Source organism: Chelonoidis abingdonii, chromosome 2 (assembly GCF_003597395.2).
Source record: "Chelonoidis abingdonii isolate Lonesome George chromosome 2, CheloAbing_2.0, whole genome shotgun sequence".
Taxonomy (NCBI): Eukaryota; Metazoa; Chordata; order Testudines; family Testudinidae; genus Chelonoidis; species Chelonoidis abingdonii.
The window spans coordinates 64703620-64729211 of NC_133770.1; the positions used below are offsets into that span (position 1 = coordinate 64703620).

Here is a 25592-nt window from a genome sequence, read left to right on the forward strand (position 1 = left end):
CTGCTGTGAACAGTTGGGTTATCTGACATGATGAATGCTTTTTGGTAGTCAGTATAGACTGGAGTGGGCTGCGTTCAGCATGATGTCAGTTAACATAATTATTCACAACTATTATGAGTTGCAGTTCAGGTGTACCAGATCTTAGAAACACAGCTACAGTTAAAGCAGTTTTAGTTACATGACTGAGGCCTGGTCTACGCTACGCTGTTAAACCGATTTTAACAGCGTTAAATCGATTTAACGCTGCACCCGTCCACACTACACTGCTCTTTATATTGATTTAAACGGCTCTTTAAATCGATTTCTGTACTCCTACAAAACAAGAGGAGTAACGCTAAAATCGATATTACTATATCGGATTAGGGTTAGTGTGGACGCAAATCGACGTTATTGGCCTCATTATTTTACAGTAGCTACCCACAGTGCACCGCTCCAGAAATCGACGCTAGCCTCGGACCATGGACGCACACCACCGAATTAATGTGCCTAGTGTGGACGCGCACAATCGACTTTATAATATCTGTTTTATAAAATCGGTTTAAGCTAATTCGAATTTATCCTGTAGTGTAGACGTAGCCTGATATTATGGATAATCCAAAATAGCAATATTACTAAGGGGTACTTTTGTGTGCTGGTATGACTGCACAAGCTGATGCATTCATTCAAATCTAAACTTTGAAAATAGTCCAGGCAGTTAGGGAAGTTCCAGATTTATGCAGATGTGGTTTTGGTAGTGTGGGGATGTGGGAGGGAGCTTTCAGCCCCTAGACCTTTCATCAGCTTCCGTTGTGATTGCAATTGGCTGGACAATACAGTTCCTGTTTTTGTGAAAAAAAAGGTGACCAGACTGGACAGAGAAACTATTTTAAACACACTATTTTAGGGTTTTTAAGTTCCATTAAATGTTTACTACTTTCACTGCAAATCCATTCTTAACATGAATCCGTGTTTGTTTCCATGTGGCTGTCATTTTCAGAGGTTGGGTGGTCATTTTCAAATGTACTACTCCAGACTTTTTGAGCCTGCATTGTTACATACCTACTATAATCTTCACTTTTTATTTTGTGAAGTTCTTAAAATTAAAGCAATAACACATTTTCAAGATCTGCAGTTATTCTGAATATACACACTTATTAGATGGTTGATTGAATGAATCTGAATAGAGCAAGTATGTAGTATAGCTCCGTATCTTTGGTGCATATGCTGTGCATTAATTACAGAGATCAGATTCCCATGTTAGTGTGATTGCTGCTGTTAATTTAATACTCCTACATGCACAATGAAAGAGAGAGCTATTTATCTAAAACATTTGACATTGCAATTAACATTTGGTGTAGCCGCCAGCTGTCTTGCTCCATTGATTTATTCTCTGCTCTGTGGTATCCTAAACTTCATGCACAGGCGAAAGTTAAATTGTTTTCTTTGTAGGAAAAGCCTGTGCTTCATGTTGGGCACATCTGTGAGTTCATATGGCACAACAAACCAACCACTTGTATGCTCCTTTACTGTGATCTCAGAAACAGTCTTCAGTGTAGGAAGGACAGAATTCCTCCTATTTCAGAATAACTCCGTGAGAGCGCCTTTACCTCAGGGCTCACTGGAACATTTTAATTTTGGAAGTGTGCAGCTCTTTTCATTTCCCTCATCCACCAGCTGTTAAAATGCAACATGGACCCCAAAATACATTTGTGCACAATCTACTTCTTATTTATCTTTAAAATGTTTCAGCTGCTTAGTTCACCTCACTTAAAAACTACTTGTTTACAAAATCAGACATTAAAAATATAAAAGTGTAACAGCACGCTATTACTGGAATTGCTTCCTTTCTCATTTTGTCTGTTTAAAATTTTAGTTTGTACTGTCTTTACTAGTGCTTTTCATGTTTCTTGTTGTTAAAACTAGGCAAATAGCTAAATGATTGATGTACCCCCTGGTAGATCTCTGTGTAGCCCCATGGGCATGTTTATTCCTGACTGAGAACCACTGGGCTAATTTGTTAGTGAAAACATTTTAATCCTATGAGAATAGTACAATGAAAGAGCTGAGCTAAACACAGTTTCACCACACTGAGCTCAGTAACCAAGCAAGCTCTGATTACGGCCTTTGTTTCTATAATGAAAGGTCTGGGTAATAGGATACTTCAGCTATCCATGTGTCCATTTCACTTACAATTAAGCACTATGCAAGAGCAAGGTGTGCATTCCTGGGCTATTGGTACAAATCTTGTGTTGAAGCATGAGGTAGAAGCAAGCATTCGCACCAAAGGTTTTAAAGTGCTTTTTGCTATTGGAGTATTTTTAAAAAAAAAATCTTACAGCAACTTCGAGCAATCAACAGCTTCAGAAATAATTTTTTCCACTCTCTCCCCTACAAATATATCTCCACTATCCTTTTTTCACATGTAGCTAAAATTGCTTAATTTAGCTTTGATGTTGCTTTATCTCTTGAATTTTTACAGAGGGAGAAGCTGTTTTAGCATCACTGGATGTTGTCAAAAGGTTTCTCAATAATGAAACCTAAAAGTGCCTGTGTAGAAACACGAAGATGGAGAAGGGAATGGGTTTACCTGAAGACATCACCTTTATTTTTCTCTGGAAAGATGATTTAAAAACACAAAATTAGAGGCTCTATCAGAGAAACTAAAGGGTTGTTTAACCCAGTGGTTTTCCAGACTACTGTACCCATTTTGGGAGACTGATTTGCCTTTTGTACCCCCAAGTTTCACCTCACTTAAAAACTACTTGCTTACGAAATCAGATATAAAAATACAAGTGTCACAGCACACTAGTACTGAATTATTGCTTACTTCCTCATTTTTACATATAATTATAAAATAAATTGTGACCCTCCTCAGGTTGAGAAAATCTGATATAGTATATACAACAGTATAAATAACTAGTCTATATGAAATTTTAGTTTGTACTGACTTGCCTTGTGCTTTTCATGTAGCCTATTGTAAAACTAGGCAAATATCTAGATCAGTGTTTCCCAAACTGTGTTCCGCGGAACACTGGTGTCCCGCAAAATAGGTGTTCTGTGAAAGAATCATAATTAGAAAAAGTGGTCTTGACATTTTTTTTTTAATTTTAAATTTGACATATTTGAAATGTAGTTTACAACTCTTTTTGAATGACTATAATTTAACATAAAACTCTTTTTCTGGTTATTGATAGATCTCATATTGAATATCATGGCATAAAGAGAACGTGACACGCAAGCATGTTGACATCTACCCCTTTCGGGCATGTTTCAGTTAGTGATGTCGTACCCCTTCCGCTTGAGGCTGTGCGAACTGTAGTGGTATGCACACACCATTCTCTTTATGCCATGTTGAATATATTTACTCAACACGTTCAAACCTGTGGGTCTTTACCGTGTGTGTGATAAGCACAACAAAACTAGCTTTGCTTGAAACAATATAAATATTTGTGACAAACAAAATTTGACAAAAATCACTATTTCTAAATATTGTTACTAAACCTAATCACCGTGCATTTGTGGCTAAAAGAAGAATCTTTGAAACGAAAAGCAAGTTCTTCTGGTACTCCACTGTGGCCGAAATAAACGAGCAAAATATTGTGACACTTCAAAGTGAGGATGAACAATTGCAGTCTTTTGTTGCCAAAAAATCTGTTAGTACTAATGAGTTATCCAAGGTAAAAGAATTTCCACCAAAGTATATCAAAAAACAAGAAGAAGCAGGTGTTAAACGACTGAAACTAAAGTATGATGAAAGTTATTTGTCTTTTGGTTTTAGGTGTGGTGGAAATAAAGATGTCTCTGATGCACAGTGCATCGTGGGCGACAAAATACTAGCAAACAGTTCATTGGCCCCTGCTAAACTTCATAGGCTTTTGGAAACCAAGCATGCTGAATACAGAAACAAAGATATAAGTTTTTTTTTTTTTAAGAGAAAGTGTGACTCACTTGGAAATTGTAAACTTTTGATGATTAAAATTGCAAAAGTGCAACAGAGGCATCTGATCAAGTATGTTGCCATATAGCGTTTGACAGAGAAGCTCACATATTGGAAAAATGCTTATCAAGATTTGCGCGAAAGATATCGTAACGTGCATGTTGAGCGAACGGTCTGGTTAAAAAAATTGATGCTGTACAGTTGTCAAATAATACTGTTGCACGCCATATTAAAGATCTTGCTGATGACATAGAAAAAGAGCTAGTTTGCCGACTGAAAATTTGCCATGAGTATTCATTGCAGCTAATTGAGTCCACTGACATTTCAGGGCTTGCTGTGCTACTAGTATTTGTCCGATATAGATTTAATACTATTACTGAAGAGGACCTGCTCTTATGTGAATCTCTGCAAAGCAACACAACTGGAGAAGAAATATTCAACTGCATCAACAATTTTATCAGAAAGCATGAAATTAGTTGGAGAAAATGTATTGATGTATGTACTGATGGTGCTCGGGCAATGATCGGGAAGATGAAGGGAGCTGTAATGCGAATCATAAGTGTGGCACCAGAAAGCACTAAGAGCCATTGGGCTCTACACAGAGAAGCACTTGCAATTAAGAAAAATACCAGCATATCTGAAAATTGTGCTCTGTGAAGGAGTACAAATTATCAATTTTGTCAAATGTTGATCATTTCAATCCAGGTTATTTAAAATTTTGTGTGAGGAAATGGGTAGTCAGCACAAAGTGCTTCTTTTACATACGGAAGTGAGGTGACTATCCAGAGGAAAAGTGCTTGTGAAGCTTTTTGAGCTTCGTAGTAAACTACTGGTATTCTTCACTTCAGATAATTCAGGACGAAAATTTAATGACTTCTGACAAATTCCTCATGGCTAATGAGACTTGCGTGTCTTGCAGATATTTTTGCAAAATTAAATGAAATTAATCTGTTGCTGCAAGGAAATAATGTGACCATTTTTACTACAACGAATAAAATTTCATTGTTAAAAAAGAAACTGGAATTCTGGACATCTTCTGTAGAACAGAATAACTTCGACTGGTTCCCTACAGTACATGAATTTCTGACTGAAATAAATTCTACAGTCCATGAAGAAGTTTCCAGTGCCATTTTACAGCACATACGTGACTTGCAGGCCTCTTTATTAGAATATTTTCCTACAACTACTGAAGATAATGCTTGGGTTCAAAATCCGTTTGTAATTACAGCCAAACCAGTCAGCTTTTTTGCGCACGATTATGAAAGCCTAATTGACTTGATTTGAAACAAAAGTTTAAGGATCTTCCGCTGAATAATTTTTGGAGCAGCCTAATAGAGTACCCTAATGTGGCTAAACGTGAAGTTCGAGTGCTCCTTCCTTTTCCTACAATTTATTTGTGTGAGATGGGATTTTCGTATTATACTGCAACAAAAACCAAATATAGGAATAGACTTGATGCTGCGCCTGACATGAGGATTCAACTTTCCAGCATTATTCCTAATAAGTGAATTTGTGATAGAAACACACAGAAACACCAATCCCATTAAATCCAAATTTGTATTTTTGTTTATAAAAATATTTTCCTAGTAAAAATCTAATTTTGTTGTCTGTGTACATATAGAAACAGTTTTTTTTAAGTAGAACACTGTTTTTAATTTTGACTCTTGCACTTGATTTTTGTGCTACCTTATATGCACTTTCCAGTTAGAAATTGTTAGTTCAGGTTATTTTAAATTTTGTATTTTTGCTTTGTTTTATAAAATAAAATATATTTAAATTATATATTAAATTAAATATTTAAATATAAATAACGCAATTTTTTTATTTGAAAACCAAACGACTACAAAATAATATTATAAGTGTTCTGTAATAGGTTAAACAGTGTTCCGTGGCTAAAAAAGTTTGGGAAACACTGATCTAGATGAATTGATGTACCCCCTGGAAGACCTCTGCTTACCTCCAGGTGTATGCATACCCCTGGTTGAGAACCACTGGATTAACCTACCAGTTTTGTCTTGGGCATTTTCTGTTTCATTGTGTGAGTGAAAAAATACGTTGTTTTTCAATATTAGAGACTCAACAGGTGATGGATTTGTGATTCCTCTGTCACTTACATTAGTTTTAGTTTTAATTTAGATAAAATCAAGGTGAGGTTTGGAAAAAAGAACCAGAGGAACGCAGGATTCAGTTTACATTTCTTTTCTAGTGATGAGGCACAGCCTGTATGTTCTCTAGGAGTTGTATCACCTGCAAGTCTCAATCAAACAATAAGAACCTGGCATTAGACTCTGATGGCCTGATTTCCAGAAGCGCTTGGCATTTCTGCCAAAGCCCTGTTTTAATAGGGTATTGTGCATTGACTTGTAAATATAGCATTCAGTTCTCTTTCCCCTGAAGCTTTTTGACCTGACATCAGAAGTATCTCTGAAGTCAGAAGAAGTGGTTGGCAACGTGGATGAAGTTCTTGAGAAGGCTGAGTCAGATATCTGCAAAGAGCTGGAGATTTCTCTAGTTGTAAGTTCCTATGATCTCTAACTTGTTCTTTCTTCTGAAAGTTTTACACAAATCTGATCCCAGTTACAACTTTTAACTTATGGATGGGTTGCTATTTAATCATTGCAACTTAGGCAGCGTCTTTGTCACATAAATGAGACAGAGAAGGTGTGTAAAGTTTTATATAGGCTGTCCCCTGGTGATGTAAGTGCCAGCATTGTACAGTGGCCTGAGCATAGGACTGGCAACTAGGAATTCCTGAGTTGTAATCTCACCTCTGTCACTAGCTTGCTGCATTGCCTGGGCAAATCAGTGCCCCATCTATATAATGGGAATAATACTTCAGAGTGCTATTGTGAAGTTTAACATAAGTGTGCTCTGAAAATGTTAAGTGCATAAAGTATTATGGTGATACTAGATAATTTAGCCTGTTTCCATGCAAGTTCTTAACTGCAGTATATTCTCCAGTGCTTTGTCCAGTCTTAAATGGTTTCCATCACCTCTCCTTTAAGACTTACTCCATTTTTCTCTCATTACGAAATGTTTTCTGATGTTCAGCCTAGTTTTTTTCTTCAGTTATTTATCTTTATGATAAAGAGGATTGCTCCATTCTCTTCATTTTGATAATTCTTCTCTGAACTCCTTGCACTGTCTCAACAGTACAAGTCCCTGCTCTACCAGAGAAACTGCCAGGAACAGAAATTGAATCAGTCTCTTGATAATATAATGCTACTAGAACATCAGTTCAGTCAACACTTATTTTGACCGCAATCGGCAACAGAGCAGGTGACTTGCTTTTTAGAAGTGAAGATGATGCACTTCTTGACATTTAGTACCCATTTAAAAAAGAAACCTAAGCTGTTAAGCTTTTTTATACAGTACAAAATATAACATGATAAAAATGAAGCTTTTGTATGGAAATGCCGATCAATCTTTATTTTACTGAGACTTTTTGGTGAGCTCTTAAGACTTGTGAACTTTTCCATTTCCAGTCTCCTCAAGAAAAGAGATAAAAATCTGACATTAGAGCCATTCCATTAGCATTGGTATTTTCAGTAAAATTTTATATCTTAGATATTGACACTTACAAATTGAGAATAACTGCAAGCCTTTTATCTACTTCTTATGTGTAATTCAACCCAGGACCAAGATGAAGCAGATAAGGATGTAATCTTAAATGCTTACAATAAAGTTATACGGAAGATCCGTCAGGAGCAACATCTAATCACTGTAGTACAGAGCAAGTATTTGGCCAGTATTGAGGTCAGTTTACCCCTTTACCTGCTTGTCTATCACACTGTTCAATATTTTCTGAACTCATTTCTTTCTTAGGGTGTTCTTTAACTTTTCTTTTTATATTGAAGATTGTGTGTCTGGTTCTGGTGGTTACTGGCTTTTTGTTTTGGAAATGTGAGAACTGCTGGTGTCCTGTTCTTAACTTAAAATTTAGAAATGCTTTTTATAAATAAGTAACTTAAGATTTGAGTCTACAAACTCTTTTTAAAAATTCATGAAGTGTAACTTTAAAGAGGCTGTTAGTAGATGAATTTTTTTGTAAGATGATTTTAAGATTGTACTTGTAAAGAAGCCTGCTCCTATAGGCAAGTAGTAATCTGTCCTACAAAAACTAAATTAAATAGTAGGCTTCAGCCAGTCTTTTCGAAATGTATTAGGACATGTATGTAAATACATTCACTAACTGTTCCCTTTTTTAAAACTTAGTTTAAAAAGCAGATTGTGGAATGGTTGAATAAAAGCCCCAACATTGACAATTTGTTATCAATTAAGAAGACTTTGAAAAATGTAAAGGCACGACTCAGATGGAAGTTGGTTGAAAAGAGCAACTTGGAAGAAGTATGGAAATGTTCCTGTTTTTTTAAACATACTACGGAGAAATTAAATTGCTTATCCTAGCTAAGTGGTAACCAGTGGTTATAATTTTCTGGATTGAAGAAGTTTCCTTTAAGTTTTGACTAAACAGGCATTTATTTGAAGACCAATTTTAAGTTAAGCAGTTTCAACTAAAAAAGCTGCGCAGAAGCTTTTCAAATATATTCCATAGTCTGGGCCTGGGTACCTCTGAAGTCAGCCCTTTTTGGGAAGGGGGAGAGTTTTGTGTAGTAACCTAGTCATATTTCATGTCATACTAAGCAAGAATATCTATCTTACTTTCCAGTGTTCATTGTGTGATCCCTTTCATCTTACTTGGTTTCTCAGACTCCATTTTTATTCACCTCCCTGTGGGTTATACTTTGGTGTTCATCGATCACTTCAGCTTTTTATGTGAATATTTTGTTTCTCCCCTATTTAAATGTGGGAAACCAAAAAAGCCAAGGAAGTTAAACGCACTTATATTGTCATATTTCTAGTTTTGAACTTCTAGCCACCTCAGTGACAGTGTGTACACCTAATCACTGATGGTGCGTAAGGGTCATTGTTTGCCACAGCTTTCAGTTCTTTTTCAGATGAATAAGTCCTAAAAAATATAAGTATTTCCCCCAGCTCTGGCAGGGAGTAAGGGCAGATAAGTTTACATCTTTGCTGTACAAACAGTGGAGTTTTGTGTGGGTGTTTAGAGCGGGAGCTTGAGAGCCAGATACACTTAATTAACATTCTCTAAACTTAGACCAATAACCCACCCCCCCAAATCTCCCTCCCGAACAAAGAAAATAACCCCCAACCAAAAACAGAAAAATCTGCAGGAGTAAAAATAATGCAGGCGGAAGTCCAGCAGCAGAATGGGGACCATCCAGTTTATTGCAGGGAATGAAGCTTGTATGATTACCTGCCTTGTGGGCAAGTAGCATATGTGTGCACTCGTTGCAAGGAGCTCATAGCCCTCATAGACTGACTATGGGCTCTTGAGACCAGAATGGCTGAACTGGAGGAGTAAGGGAGACAGAGGAGACTTTCCAGGAAACAGTAGAGCAGACCTACCCCTGGTCTGACAAGCTCTGTGCTGTTGAGGATGAAAGTCTTGGGAAGGAGAACATCAAACTGGAGCAGAGGGAAATGATCTCAGTTAGCACCCTCCTTTTAGATGATGTCATAGTATCCTCTTGCACTGAGGACATCACTTCAGGGGAGGGAATCCCAGTTGTTAGGAAGAGACAGGTAATAGTAACAGAGGATTTGATCATTGATTCATTGAAAATATAGCTAGCTGGGTTTGTGATGACTGGTAGAACCACACGGTGAATGACCTGCTGGGTTTGAAAGTTGCAGATCTCTCAAGACATCTAGGGATATTTATGTGTCGTAGGGTGACCAGATGATAACTTCAAAATATGGAGACCGCTGCAGGGGGAGCACCTTTTCAATTGTTATACTCACCGCGTCCGGGTCTTTGGCGGCATTTCGGCGGCGGGTAATAAGTCTTGCCGCCAAAGAAAGAAAAGTACCCACTGCCGAAATGCTGCCGAAGATCATCAGCGACTGAAGGACCTGCCCGCCGAAGACACGAATGTGCTAGGAGAGTGTAACAATTGAAAAGGTGCTCCCTCTGCCTCTCACTGCTGCCTAAGCAGAAAAAACCCTACAAATAAATAAAAACAGGCTGCCGCGCCCGAAACAAAATATCAGGACAAATGGTGTCCTGACTGTGCTTCAGTCGGGACGCAGGACAAACTGCTCAATGTCGGGACAGTCCCGATTTTATCAGGATGTCTGATCGCCCTAATGTGTTGTGCTGGGGAAGAGCTGTTGGTATATGTAGGTACTAGTGACACAGGAAGAGATAGGAGGGAGGGCCTGGAGGCCAAATTTAGGCTGTTAGGTAAGAGATTGAAGTCCAGGACCAGCATGATAGCATTCTCTGAAATGCTTCTAGTTCTTTGAGTGCTTGCTCATGTCCATTCCATGTTAGATGTGCTTGTGCTGCATGCACAGTCGCTGGAGATTTTTCTCACAGTTGTATCCATTGCTCTGGTTCTAGTGCCCTCTGATTCTGCTTGCTCGTACGCCGGTATATGGGGCCTGGCTGGTTCCACACCTTCTCAGTTCCTCCTTAACATCCATGATGGTCGCTGTAACAACTACTCTTGCCTCAGCAAGGCTTTCTTTTAGTGGTTCCATTATTCTCTCCTTTCTTCGCAAGTTTAGTTACCTTCAGTTTATTTTTTAGTAACAGTGTATATAGTTTAGAGGGGTATCCTCTGTCCCCAGGGCTGGGCATATCCCGGACTCTAGGCTTCAAACCCTATGCCTCCTGTGATGACTGACCTGCACTCCATCTCTCTGAACTATCTGGAGGATGCTCGTGTGTGAGAGTGTTGCCAGATATGTTGCCAGTTCAAGCCTCATATGAAAAAGGACAGGGAGACTAGGCTAAAATCCATTCTGATGGAAGCTGCATTTAGACTGGCATCATAGTCGGGCCAGTGAGACTTGGCACCGAATACTCGACATCAGTGTGGAGTGCTCCTCCGGCAACAGGGGTTTCTCGGCACTGTTCCCCTTCACTGGTGCTGAGGAAAGAAGCACAAAAAGCAGTGTTCTGAGAGGGGGCATTCCTTGAAGGTGAGTAAGGACAAACACAGGGAGGGCAGCGAAATACGACCTACATTGGGCCACTCTTCTATACCCACTCTGCAAGCGGCACTCTCAACTCTGCCCTGCTTGCAGGTGCAGTTGAGTCGGGTGCAGGACAATCCACTAACAGTGGGGGGACATTGAGGCATTTGCAATGGCTAGGGACCTGATGGTTCTCCTGATACCGCCGACCCCCGTGGGGCAACTTCCAAGATCACCGGCGAGATCACCAAGCAGAAGGGAGCATGTTCCCCATAGCTCCTATCTGGCACTGGATCCTTTGGTACTGACTAGAGGAAAACCATCTCTGCTGGTGTCAGCAAATCTTTCCTACTCTGTCACCATTCCCCAGACTCTCGTCAGCAGCTGGTGGAAGCGAGGGGTACTGCCCCCTATTGTCCCTCCCCGTCCCCAAGCTGACAAGTCCAAGGACCATGCACCCAGCCAAGGAGCTTTTAACCAGTATCTGACATAGGTCCTATTGGATCCCAGTGTGGGTGCTGTCCAAAGTCCCTGGCCCGGTGGGCAGTAGCCTATGCAGGTCCAGTGGCCCTTCTGGAATTTGTGGGGTTTCCCCCCAGCACTGGGATTGCCTTCCAGCCATTTACATTCGGTGGTGTGAGAAAAAAGGGCCCCTCTGTTGCACCATCCAGCACCTGACCCGGATTCTGGTATGAAGTCAGGTACCAGTACTTAGGTCTTTGGGCTGCATGATGTGATCAGTGCAACTTACCAATACAGGCCTCCTCCTTCCCAGACAAAACTGTGTTGGGTCCAAGAGGCTAGGTATCTCAGGATGACTTCAGAGCTCACCAGGAGCTATTGAAAAGGGTAGCTTCTAACCTAGGGGTGGAAGTGGTGGTACTTAAAGAGTCTTTATGTTGCCTGATAGACATTTTGGCTGCAGTGGCCCTGTCAAAGGTGACCTTACCCTCAGTGAGGCTGTTATGGGTCTGGTCAGGTCCCCTCTCTGCCTCCCACTTCAAAAAGAGCAGAGAAAAAGTACTGTGTTCCCATCAAAGAGTATGAATACCTATGTTCCCGTCCCCATCCTGAGTTCCTTATGGTTGCAATGGCCAACGAAAGAGACATGCAAAGGCAGCAAGCTGCGACCCCCAAGCCAAAGGACTCAAAGAAGTCTACCTGTTAGGTAGAAAGATTTATTCTACTGGTGGGTTACAGCTCTGCATGTCCAATCAGCAGGTCTTGCTAGGGCGGTATGACTGTAATGTCTGGGACTCCATGTCAGAATTCAAGGACTTGCTGCCTAAAGAGTCCAGACAAGAATTCTCCACTTTGCTGGAGGAAGGGAAGGCCGTAGCCAGGGCCTATGTCCAGGCTGCCCTAGATGTATCTGACATGGCATCAGCGATGGGGATGAGAAGGTGTTCTTGGCTCCAGTCCTTGGGACTGCTGCTAGAGGTTCTGCAGTCCATTCATTACCTTCCATTTGAGGGAACGTCCCTCTTCAAACAGACATGTGCAAAGCTCCATGGCCTGAAAGATTCCAGGGCAACCCTCAGCCTCACTACTGGGCTCGCACAGATATCCAGGAGGCCCCAAGCACAACTTCTGAAGGGGCATCTGAGGGCATTCTGTCAATTTCCATACTGGATCTTGCCTCCTCTTTGTTTTCAGATGACTCTCTTACTTCAGCTGAGCATGGTCCATCATCACATCAGACTGTTGGATGCTGTGTACGATGGAGGAAAGTTACTCTTCAGTCTTCTTCCACCCCTCTCTTCCATCCCCGTTCCTCTTCAGGGACCCTTCTTATGAGCAACTTCTAGTCCAGGAGGTGCAAGCCCTCCTTCGGGTAAAGGTGGTGAAGAAGGTGCCTCAGAACTTGAGAGGGAAAGGTTTTAGTCCACTATTTCCTAATCCCGCAGGCCAAAGGGGGTCTTCTACCCATCCTAGACTTATGTCGCATCACGATTTGTCTCAAGAAACTGAGGTTCCGCATGGTCTCTCTGACCTCTATTATTTCTTTCCTGAATCCAAGGGACTGGTATGCCACCCTCAAGTTGAAAGAAGCTTATTTCCACATCTCTATGTTCCGGGACCACAGAGGGTTCCTCAGATTCATACACCAGACCCACTACCAATTCATTGTCCTTCCCTTTGGCCTGTCGGCAGCACCTTGGGTTTTCACAAAATGCATAGCAGTGGTGGTAGCCTTCCTCAGAAGGAGTGGTGTTCGAGTCTACCCTTACCTCAATAACTGGCTGATCAAGAGCTGGTTTGAGGCCTACATGAGAGCCAGCATCACTCTGGCCCAAGCTATCTTCAGAGCCCTGGGCCTATTGATAAATGAGCAAAAGTCAACTCTCATCCCCGCCCAGATGATAGTTTATTGATGCATTGCTCAATTCTACCTGGTCCAGAGCCTTCCTCCCAGTGGCTTGCTTCCAGACTATGTCAGCTCTGATATCGGAGATCAAGACCCAGCCCGTCACAACAGCCCATTTCTGCCTCAAACTTTTGGGTCACATGGCTGTGTGCACATAAGTGGTACAGCATGCAAGACTAGGCCTCAGACCCTTTCATGCTTGGCTGGCCTTGGTGTACTTGCTGAGCCATCAGCACTTGGTCTCGGTGCTTACAGTTCATGCCCTGGTCCTCACCACCCTCCATTTGGGGAGGGATCGCTGACGGTGAGCACGGGCATTCTCTTTTCACTCCCCAGCCATCGGTATCCCTAATCGTGGATGTGTCCTGTCTAGGTTGGGGGGCTCATCTCAAGCACCTCAGGGCCTGTGGTCCCAGGAGGAGCTCTCCTTGCATATAAATGTCAGAGTGGTCTGCCTAGCGTGCCAGGTGTTTTTACGGCAGACCTTGGGCAAAATCGTGGGAGTGCTTGTGGACAACACTGCAGCTATGTTTTACACCAACAAGGAGGGAGTAGTGCACTCATCCACCCTGTGTCAAGAGGCCATTCGCCTGTGGGACTTCTGTGCAAAGCACTCCATCCACGTCAAAGTTTCTCACTTTCAGGAGGCCTGGAGCACCTTGGCAGATCACCTCAGCAGGTCTTTCTCTTCTCACTTGAGTGGTCCCTTCACCTCGATCTAGGCAGATCCATCTTCCAGAAGTGGGGGTTTCCTGTTTTAGATCTGTTTGCAACCAAGCAGAACAGGAAATGTCAGCAGTTTTGCACGCTGTGTGGTTACAGCCCGAGCTCGCTCACAGATGTCTTCCTACTCGTGTGGACAAAACTCCTGTTCTACACATTTCCCCTCATTCCTCTGGTAGATAAGGTCCTTCTGAAAGTCAAGGAAGACAAAACAAAGGTTGTTCTTATAGTCCCTGTGTGGCTGCACCAACACTGGTGGCACGCTACTGGATCTGTCAGTATCAACCTTGTTGCCACTTCCTCCTGCCTTGAGCTTGCAAGATCATGGCTGTTTGCTCCACTCGAATCTCAAGGCCCTGCGCCTGACCACATGGAAGATCCATGGTTGAATCTGGCAGAGCTGAACTGTTCAGAACAAGTTGACCTGGTCTTGCTAGGTAGTAAGAAACCATCTGGTAAAGCGACTTACCTCACCAGTGGAAGCATTTCTCAGTGTTGTCATCCCAATGAGGCCTCTCACCAGCTTGGTTACCTCTCCAGTCCGTGCTGGAATATCTGCTCCATCTGAAGCAACAAGGCCTAGCCGTTTCATCGATCAAGGTGCATCTAGGGGCAATCTCAGCCTTCTATCCTCTGCTGGACAGTAGATTGGTGTTCTCACACAAAATGTCCATTCACTTCCTCAAGGGATTAGAGAGACTTTACTTTCAAATTTGCAAACCCATTCCCCCATGGGACCTAAACCTGGTCGTGTCAAGACTCCCTTGGAGCCACTGGCATCTTGCCCTCTGTGATATTATTCCTGGAAGGTCACCTTCCTGGTAGCAATTATCTTGACCAGGAAGGTTTTCAGAAATCAGGGCCCTTATGTCAGAATCCTCATATATACTTCGCTGTCTGCTGTGGACTTAAGTATCTTGAGTAATTTTGTATTGTCTGCAAATTTTGCTACCTCACTGTTTCCAGATCATTTATGAATATGTTGAACAGCACCAGTACAGATCCCTGGGTGACACCATTTACCTTTCTCCATTCTGAAAACTGATCATTTATTCCTACACTTTGTCTCTTGTCTTCCAGTTTTTAAAGGATGCGTTTTGTCTCTAACCACTTATTTTACTTTTAGTGCAAAGAGTTACAAACGGATCTCACAAAAGTGGCTGACTTGGCAACAAAATGGCAGATGAAATTCAATGTTGATAAATGCAAAGGAATGCACATTGGAAAATATAATCCCAATTATACATGCAAAATGGAGTCTAAATTAGCTGTTACCACTCAAGAAAGAGATCTTAAAATCATTTGGTGTAGTTCTCTGAAAACATCCGCTCAATGTGCAGTGGCAGTAAAAAAAAAAAAAAAAAACGCTAATAGAATGTTAAGAACCATTAGGAAATAGGTAGATAAGACAGAAAATAACACCTTGCCACTATATCTTTTTTTGAGATGGGGCAACCAGAACTACATGTAGTATCCATGATATGCCCACACATTGAATACTACATGTAGTTCTGATTGCCCCATCTCAAAAAAAGATATATTAGAATTGGAAAAGGGACAGAGAGTAGCAACAAAAAGGGTTGGCTATGGAACAGCTTCCTTATGAGGAGAGATTAAAAAGACTATTCATGTTGGAAAAGAGACAACTAAGGGGCAATGTGATAGAGGTCAGATGAAGATTACAGTAATGCCATCGTGCATATGTTCAGTTTATGCATATGCACATTTTATTGTTTGTTTTTTTTTTTTAAACCACACACACTTCAGTGATTGTGAGCACTGTAGAGTGGATGAGCTTTGAAGAGAGGTTTAAAATGAGAGAGGCTAATGGAGCAGAGAAGGAAGATGATTCCATACATAGGGAATGACATAAACCCCACCCCCCAGCAATGCTTATGCTGATGGGAGAAACAGGTGAATGGGCTACTGTGAAGACTAGTTTCATTGGCGGAGAAAGATGGAGCAATTACACTTCAAGAGACAAAAGATTTGGCAATTGGAAGGGAAGTGTTATATAGGGCCTTGAAAAGGAGGACAAAAGTTTTTTTTTAGAACTCCAGCCCTGCAGATATCTGGGGCAGTTCAGACTTGTTCACAAGACTCTAAGGTTTTGTCTACATTCCTTCCACTATCTCCCTGGATTCTCTGCCTTTCGACTGGGCAGACAGAGCAGCAATTCAGCACTCCCACCTCATCTATCACGGCCCAGGATTTAAAGATAATTTTGAGATCACTGTCTTCTCTTCTTTATTGAGTCAGAATTTCAGGGCCTTATTTCTCTGAGTAGCATCACCTGCCACGCACCTTTCTTCTGTTAATTCTCCCTTCTTCCAGCATGGCAGAGCTGGCAAAAGGAATCGAGCTGAAGGGCAGCCTGCTCCTGTGTCTGCAAGAAAATATTCTGTGGAGCCACAGAAGAGAAGTTCTGAGGTGATTTGTTCCCAGGCCAGAGCCCTTGCTGAGTCAGGGGGAAAAGGCTCTTTATGGACAGCTTGTTGAGGCTTCTGTATCTCTCAACACCAGCCAAAACTTCCCCAGAAACACCTCTATTGCTTGGTCCTACTCAGCTCTTGGGAGTCTGGGAGCAAGCACCTCAGGGTAAGTGTAAGGGTAAGGCACCAAGTTGCCCCCAGTCCAGTCTCCCTCAAAAGGAGAAAAAAATCTGGTTGTGCATCTCAGGTTTTTAGTGGGTTGACTGAGTCCATTAGTCAAGGGATCCATCGTCCTTTCAGACAGTTGTTCTTCCCAAGAGGAGGATTTGGGATCTCTTAGGGGCAGTCCCCGCCACTTCCTCCCCAGTTCTGTATTACATAATGAGGCACAATAGGGCTCAAAACAAATTGTCTTTGCCCAGGCTAAGACTTCAAAGAGAACACTGGACTAGGAGAGACTGATCCTCTGAGGATTCTGCAAAATACATTAGAAATCCAAAAAAGGCTTAAAATAACCCAGGAAAAAAAAGCACAGCTCCTTGGGAGATGGTGAAGTAGGGGAACTATTAGTTTTGAATCATGACAACACTGAGGAACAGATGTGCTTGTAAATTGGCTTGAAGGTTGGGCACCACTGACATAGCCAGAGAGAGAGGTCATGAAAAGGAGAATATTTCTTCAGTTCAAAACTAACAATTTGCTATCTTCTTATTTTTCCTTCAAGAAAATCACAAGGAAGAGCTGGAAAATGGCCAACAAAGGGAAGAGGCTGAGTCTGGTAGCTTTCCAGGTTCTAGAATTCCAAGATTCTCTCTTCATCCTTCCTCAGCTGTGGTGTCCCTGTAAAGGGCATGTTAATTTCTGCCAAGGGGAGACGTCTTCAAAACCTTCAGGCAGGAAGATGGAAGACACCCTTAGAAGAGAATTAGAAATGTTAGCATAGCTCTTTCCATCTCACTGGTCATCACGTGCTTTGTGCAGTCTCAGTATCCTGATGGGATGCCTTTAAAGAGCTTTGACCTCCTCCCCCCCCCCCCCGAACCATATCAGTACTAGATAAAATATCCCTAATGTTGTGTTCATGGAGGATGGAGCCATCAGTTCTGTGAGGCTGGCAGCAAGAGTTATGAGAACAAACTAAGAGGTCAGGTGCCAACTCCTACTAGTCCAAAAAGTCAGTTTGTCTGCATCTGAGCATCCACCCCCATCTAGCATGCAGGCCATCAGGTAGGATCATCCTACTTCTTAGACTCCTGGTTCAAGAAGTAGCACAGAATACTACAACCAAATTTGAGTGCTCTTGTGACCCTGTGTGCCAGGTTGCAATATCACTCTCGGATGTGGTCTGGCTGCCCCTCCATTATGTCAGCAGGGAAGGGGCTCCTCTGTTACACCACCCAGTTCTGGCCAGAGGGGCCTCCTCTTGTTGTGTGCCTCTGCCTAGTTCTGATTCTCAAAAGTTGGGGGCTTGGCCCCCTGTTTAAAAAGTGTGGGGGGCATTGCCCCCCTCTGATCTCCAGCACACAGGGGTTCAAGTTGTCCCATGCTGGACGGTATAAGAGAAGAAGTATCTGTTTTGCATTCTGGAGCTTCAGGCTCCTGCACATCCTGTCTTTTCCCCTCTTTTCAACCTCAATAGATAGTGACAAGCACCCGCAAGGAAATTTCACACCTTCTAGAATTATTTGCGACAGAGGCTGTTCCTCAGAGCAAAAAAGTCAAGGACTCTAATCTCTTTTCTTCACAGAAAGAAAAAGAAGTGACGGAATCCAGGCAGAATTAGACTTTAAGAGGCTGAGTGGGTTGGAGAAGACTGAATAGAGGATGCAGACTTTCACTTCCCTTTTGCTGCACTCTCCCTAGGAGAGCTGATAATGGACCTGGCAGGACCTTATATGAATAGTCGTGGAAGGACCTGATACCCACAGTTCCTTCAGGATGCTTATGAAAATAGCCACTGTCAGTACAAAGTGTTACCATGCAGTCTATCCTCCACACACACAATGTTCACAAAGCTACTGATAGAGATAGTGTCCTGTCTGAGGAGTCTAGGGACTCAGATGCATCTTTTCTTAAACTTAATACTCACCGTATACAATCTTGGAAGAAGCAACCTAACCAGACCTGCATGCTGTAGGCACATTTGTCTGTGTCAAACTTGAAGAGCTCTCTGATTCCCTTTCAGAGAACCATCTGCTAAGCTTGATGCAGAGCCAGCATGCTCACAGCACAGGAAAGGGTTGACAAGATTCAGGCACTGATCTCCTGGGCGTCGAGGAATACCATGTTTTATTCATCAATACCAGCTCCTAGGATTTCCAGTCTCTTTCTGGTAGGGGTTATTCCATGGGTAAAGCTGCACTAGGAAGGTTAAAGGATAGATCTTAAGGGCCTGTAACAGTTTCCAACAGGAGATGGAAAGGAATGTGAGGATACCATGTAGTGATCAAGTCTCTAAGTTGGTAGAAACAGCAAATCCATGTGATGGTAGCATTCTTCCTGCACAATCCAGAATCCAAAATTGTGACCATGGATATTTATGTTGCAGGGTACTTGACACACCACAGGGCACAGGGAAAGTCAGCAAGGTCAGAAGGCTCCCGAGAAACTGGTTCCTAGAGATCAGTGAGGTGCTGTTTCTTTGAAACTTCCAGGACTGTCTGAAGGAGGACCATATGCTAGCTCAGTTAGACAACTCAATGACTATGGCCTGGTCTACACTACGCGTTTAAATCGATTTAATGGCCGTTAAATCGATTTAATGCTGTACCCGTCCACACTACAACGCTCTTTATATAGATATAAAGGGCTCTTTAAATCGATTTCTGTACTCCACCCTGACGAGAGGAGTAGCGCTAAATTCGATATTAACAGTTCGGATTACGGTTAGTGTGGCGGAATTGACGTTATTGGCCTCGGGCCACACTGACCGCTCTGGACAGCAATCTGAACTCGACGTGCAGCGCGCAGTAAAAGAAAACCCGCGAACTTTTGAATACATTCCTGCTTGCCCAGCGTGGAGCTCTGATCAGCACGGGGGCGATGCAGTCTGAAATCCATAAGAGCTCCAGCATGGACCGTACGGAGATACTGGATCTGATCGCTGTGGGAGACAAATCGTTCTATCAGAGCTCCGTACAGAACACGAAATGCCAAAGCGTTTGAAAAAAATCTCCAGATACACACGCTGCGTGACAAGCTAACAGAAGCCAGAGACTCAAATGACGCTCATGATGGAGGGTACTGAGACTCCGCTATCCCACATCCACAGCAGTCTCTGAAAGTATTTCTTGCTGAGCTCCAGTGTTAGTTCAACACAGGTTCTGGCGGTTCAGGACAGCTCCTCAGTTTCTTCCCCCCACCCACATGAAAGAAAGGGAAAGAAATCATTCTTGACTCTTTCATGTCACCCTATGTTACTGAATGCTGCTGGTAGACGTGATGCTACAGCGTGAAGAGCAGTATCCGCTCTCTCCCCTCCCCTCCCGTGGTAGACGGTGCAGTAGGACTAGTAACCTCTCCTGAATATAAATTGACATTGACACCACATTGCTTTACTCCCAGTAGATAGACAGAACGGCTAATAACCAGCTTCATCATCGCAACTGGGCTTCAGCCCCTCCTTTCCTGTGTAAAGAAAGTTCCTACTGCCTGGACTGTCATAGCCCCGGGAGACTGCCTCCCAGTGCCTCCCCCCTCATTTTATCTCACTAACAAGTCTCTGTTTCTTATCTGCATTCCTTATAACTTCATGACACAATGGGGCGGGGGGGAACCTGCCCACGTGCCAGGAAGGTTGGAGGAGGAAGCAACGGTGCGGTTGTTGCAGGGCCCCCCATAATACTGACAGAGCAGTGTGCTCTCTGATACACGGTTCTCTAATACACTTGCCTCTTATTCTAGCAGGACGGACTCATTTTTAGAAACCATAAGGGGGATTGACTCAGTCCCAAGTGAGTCAATCCCAATTTGCTTTCAAAATTTCAGCCAGGGCACTCATATAGCACGCACGTACAGAGGGAGAGACCGTCATCTCATTGCCAGTTTTCTGCGTAGACGTACAGAACGACTGTAACCATTTCTGCTATCATTGCAAAAGCAAGTGAATCGGCTGTATAGCGCTGAGATTGCCTCGCTGTCCGCGGCATCAGTGCACATACGGTGCCGAAAAAAAAAAAGCTGAACGGCTCCATGGTTCCGTATGCGTCTGCCAGGGCAATCCAGGAAAAGGCGCGAAAGGATTGCAGCTGATGTTTCCCGCGAAGGAATGACTGACGACATTTACCAAAACCCCCGCGACAATTAAGATTCAACCCTGAATTCAAGGGCGAGACGCGGAACTGTGATAGCATGGAATGCTACCACAATGCAACGGTCAGAAATCGACGTTAGCCTCGAGCATGGACGCACAACACCGATTACGTGCCTAGTGTGCCGCATGAAATCGAAATTATAATATCAGTTTTCTAAAACCGATTTTAGCAAATCGATTTATCTCTAGTGTAGACGGCTATACATACCTAAAATGGCAAGGAGCACAAGGGTCAAGTCTAAACACTGAAAAAACACACAGCTTCTCTGAGCAGAATGTCTTCTTAGAGAGATTCGCATAAATGATGCTAAACACACTAGCAGACCACCTCTGCAGTCAAAGATGAACTACTCAAATGGTCACTGACACAAGAGTTTTCCAGCTGTCGAGTATGGGGTCCTCCCACTGTTTACCTGTTTATATCCAATCAAAGCACAAGAGGAGTCATCAGTGGAAGGAGTACAGGCACAGGGACAGATGCTTGCCTAATCTCATTTCTCTTTCCTTCTAATTTTCTTACAGCTGCTACATTCCATGTGTCTTGGAGGGAAGGTAAATCCAGAATGGACTGTTGTTAATGTATTACCTTTCTCTTACTGCCCTCTCCCTCCCAAATTTGTCCCCCTCAAGATAAGCTTCAAGTATCCTTTGTGATGCTCTTTCATGCATTTAGTCTGACCTGTAAAAGCAGCAGATCCTGTGGCACCTTATAGCATAACGACGTTTTGGGCGTGCTTCGTGGTGAATACCACTTCGTCAGACGCATAGTGAAATTCAGGGCAGGTATATATATGCTAGCAAGCAAGCTAAGATAACGAGTAGTTCATCAGTCGGAGTGAGGCCCTGTTCTAGCCTAGGTGTGAAAACCAAAGAGGAGAAACTTTCTGTAATTGGCAAGCCATTCACAGTCTTGTTTGTCCAGAGCTGATGTGTTCAATTCATGAAACTGAAGCTCAGCAGTCTCTTAAGTCTGTCCTGAAATCTTGTTGCAGGATGCGACCTTAAGTCTCAGTGTGCCAGGGAGTTAAGTCTCTCCTACAGTTTTGTATATCCATTCTATACCTGATTGTGTCCATTTCCTTTTCCGTAGTGACTGTCCAGTTTGCCGATGTACATAGCAGAGGGCATTGCTGGCAATGATGGCATATTATGGCTACCATACCCGCACAGAGAATTGGAAACAGATCAACAGAGCCAGAGTGTACCCAGACTCCTCACTCGCAAGACAAACCCAAGAAAAACCAACAGGACTCCACGCCATCCAACGCCCCCTAGAAACCCTCAACCCATCATCAGGATCTACAACCATCCTGGACAATGATCCTATGCTTCACAGTCTTGGGTGCAGCAATTCTTGCCCACAGACAACCTCAACCTGACACCATTCTCCCCCAGCAACTCACCCTACCAGTAACTCTAGCTCGGAACCATCATGCAACAACCTTGATGCCAACTCTGCCACATATCTACACCAGCGACACCATACAGACCTAACCAGATCAGCCATTCACTGTTCATTCACCTGCACGTCCCCAAGTATATACGCCATCATATGCGCAATGCCCCTGCTATGTACATCGCCCAAAACTGGACAGTCACTACGGAAAAGGATAAATGGACACAATCAGATAATAGAAGCAATATTCAAAAACGTAGGAGAGCACTTCAACTCCCTGCCACGCACTATAGCAGGCCTTAAGGTGGCCATCCTGCAGCAAAAAACTTCAGACCCGACTTCAAAGAGAAACTGCTGAGCTTCATTCATCTGCCAAATTTGCACCATCAGCCTCTGACTAAACAAGACGTGAATGCTTGCCAGTTAAGAACCAGTTTCTCCTCCTTGTTCACACCTCTACTGCTAGAACAGCTCATCCTCGTGAGTTGAACTAACCTCGTATCTCTAGCTCGTCTAGCATATATATACCTGCCCCTGGAAATTTCCACTACCTGCGTCTGACGAAGTGGGTATTCACCCACGAAAGCTCACGCTCCAAAACGTCTGTTAGTCTATAAGGTGCCATAGGTTTCTCTGCTGCTCTTCCATGCATGTCGGTAATATAATGGAACAAGTGTTTACCATTAAGCTTATACTTAATCTGTTCATAAGAATTTAGTGTTTCCACTCAATGCTGGGAAATAGTCATCTGAGGAGAGTATGCAGTTTTGTTCATCCTAGGATATGAGAGACACAGGGTGGGTGAAGTAATATCTTGTATTGGACCAGTGTCTGTTGGTGAGACAGACAGACTTTTGAGGTACAAAAAACTCTTCCTCAGGTCTCAGAAGAAGTGCTCGTTGTAGCTCAAAAACTTATCTCTCTCACCACAGATATTGGTCCAGTAAAAGATATTATCTCACCCACATCATCTGGAGAGATGACAGAAGCGGTTTAGCCAAGTGCTCGCACCTCAAGGATAAGTCTTACTCTCTAGGCTCGGTTATTTGCGGGAAGAGAGGTGCAGCTCATATATTTCTGAATATGAGATCAGTACAAGAAAGGAAATAATCTGCTAACAAATTTTCCATTTGCCTTACTGTAGAAGTTAATGGAAAAATTTCAAGGGCGATGTAGTTTAATTGGGCTCGGAAGATACTTTTAGCTGTTCTATTTTGGGTGGACTGGATGGTGATGTGTACGGAGTGGAGATCAGAGAGAAAGAGGTAGAGGTAACAGTTGAGATGAGAGATGGTTAGGGTAGGGATGAGTGTTTTCACTGTCAGGCTATCAAGGACAGGTCAGATCTTCTAAATGTGTAGAAGTACTAGCAAGTTTTTGGAGAATGAGAGAGGAAACCAAACAGATTTAAAATTAGTTGGTCAGAAAATGCAGTTTAGTCAAAACCAAAAGGTTTCTTGAGAGTGTGTAGATTTCACTGAAATGTTTTTGATGAAATTTTTCTTTTCTTTTTTTTTCTACAGTGTCAAAACATCCTGTTTCTGCACTTTCTGAACTAAACATTTTGTTTAGGGCTGTCAATTAATCGCAGTTAACTTAAAAAATTAACTTGTGATTAAAAAAAAATTGTGATTAATCACACTGTTAAACAATAGAATACCAATTGAAATGTATTAAATATTTTTGGATGTTTTTCTACCTTTTCAAATATATTGATTTCTGTTACAACACAGAATACAGATGTAAAGTGCTCATTTATTATAATTATTTTTTATTACAAATATTTGCACTGTAAAAATAATAGTATTTTTCAGTTTATGCTATACAAGTACTGTAGTGCAATCTCTTTATCATGAAAGCATAATGTACAATTGTAGATTTTTTTTGTTACATAACTGCACTCGAAACCAAACAATGTAAAACTTCAGAGCTTACTGGTCCACTCAGTCCTACTTCTTGTTCAGCCAATTGCTAAGACAAACAAGTTTGTTTACATTTACGGTAGATACTGATGACTTCTTCTTATTTACAACTTCACCTGAAAATGAGAACAGGTGTTTGCATAGCAGTTCTGTAGCCAGTGTTGCAAAGTATTTACTTGCCAGTTATGCTAAACATTCATATGTCCCTTCATGCTTCGGCCACCATTCCAGAGGACATGCTTCCATGCTGATGATGATCTTTTTTTTTTTTTTTTTTTTTTTTGTTTTTTTTTTTAAGTGCGGTAATTAATTTTTGACGTGATCCTTTGGGGGGAATGTAATGTCTTTTGTTTTATCAGATTTGGCATGTATATCAGTTCTGGCAGTCTTGGATATGACAGCATAGTCTTGTTTAAAACTTTCACAGCAGATTTGATAATATAAAGAAGGTACTATGTACTTTCTAAGAGAGATACGCACTCACCAAGTTTCGAAATCTGAAGTCCTTCACAAAATTGAGAGTGATGAGTGTGAGAATCTTCAGATTCTTAAAAGAGAACACTCTGATGTGAAACAACAGAACCTGAACCACAAAAAGAAATCAGCCTTCTGCTGTGGCATCGAGTCAGGATTTATGAAAATAAACATGCGTTGGTCCGCTCTGCCTTTTACATTATTATTGAGCGGCGAGCCACCAGTCGCTCAGCTATGCGGAGTATTCGGTCTGGGAAATAGAGACAGAGGACCCAGCGCATTCAGGTTTGAGCCGGGAATATTCGAAGAGATGCGGCGTTCCGGGCAGGAACTGGCTTGTTGAATGGGCTGGACCCTCGGATTTCTCATTAACCCCAGGCTGGTGAGATAGCACAATACTTGCAGCAATAACAATGGTCTTCCCTCGTATCCCAGAGTGGCTACAAGATAGTGCTCATTGCTAGACAGCTGTTCTTCAGCTTTCACCGCTGATACTATTGTCAAACAAGATAGCTGGCTGCTGGAGCATATTCTCCTGCAAAATTGTAACCAACTGTTGTCTGGTATTATCTGAGTAGGACTGACTGTGTGATGACTTGGGACGTTAGAGTTCTTCGACGGTGATTGTCTCACTATCCTAATTTCCAGTTAGGTGTTTGCGCGTCGCCGTTCGCCACGTTACGTTGGAAGAACATGTTTGTGACCCTAGCAGGCAGTCGGCGGGTCGGCTGGCCACCCCCTGGAGTGGCGACACGTATGGCATAACGAATATATACACCAGCGACCAAAGCCACCATTCGAGTATCCTTCTTCTAGCTCGCTTGATCGGCGATTGGAACAGTGAGTGCGCTTTAAGCTGACCCGCACATCCCTAGTACTCGTAGGTTTCTCTTGTTACTGTGTACAATAATGTGTGTGTTCTTGTGATATATAGAATTAGGTTGTAAGTTCTTAGCTATGAGTTAGGTTTTGTACAGTTAGCAGGCTCGATTGTGTAGCGCCTCTTCTCCCGCACCGGGGATGTCGTTGCTTAGTCCCGTTCTC

The 25592-nt window shown here is 42.5% G+C and overlaps 1 protein-coding gene across 1 annotated transcript in view; it reads left to right on the forward strand.

Moving 5' to 3' along the window:
• Positions 1-25592, forward strand: part of STK31 (serine/threonine kinase 31) — a 116566-nt gene that overhangs the window by 44112 nt on the left and 46862 nt on the right. Inside the window, exons 12-14 of the mRNA XM_032773865.1 lie at positions 6314-6430; positions 7553-7672; positions 8132-8263. Of these exons, the coding sequence (XP_032629756.1) occupies positions 6314-6430; positions 7553-7672; positions 8132-8263 (369 nt within the window). The remainder of the gene's footprint in view (positions 1-6313; positions 6431-7552; positions 7673-8131; positions 8264-25592) is intronic.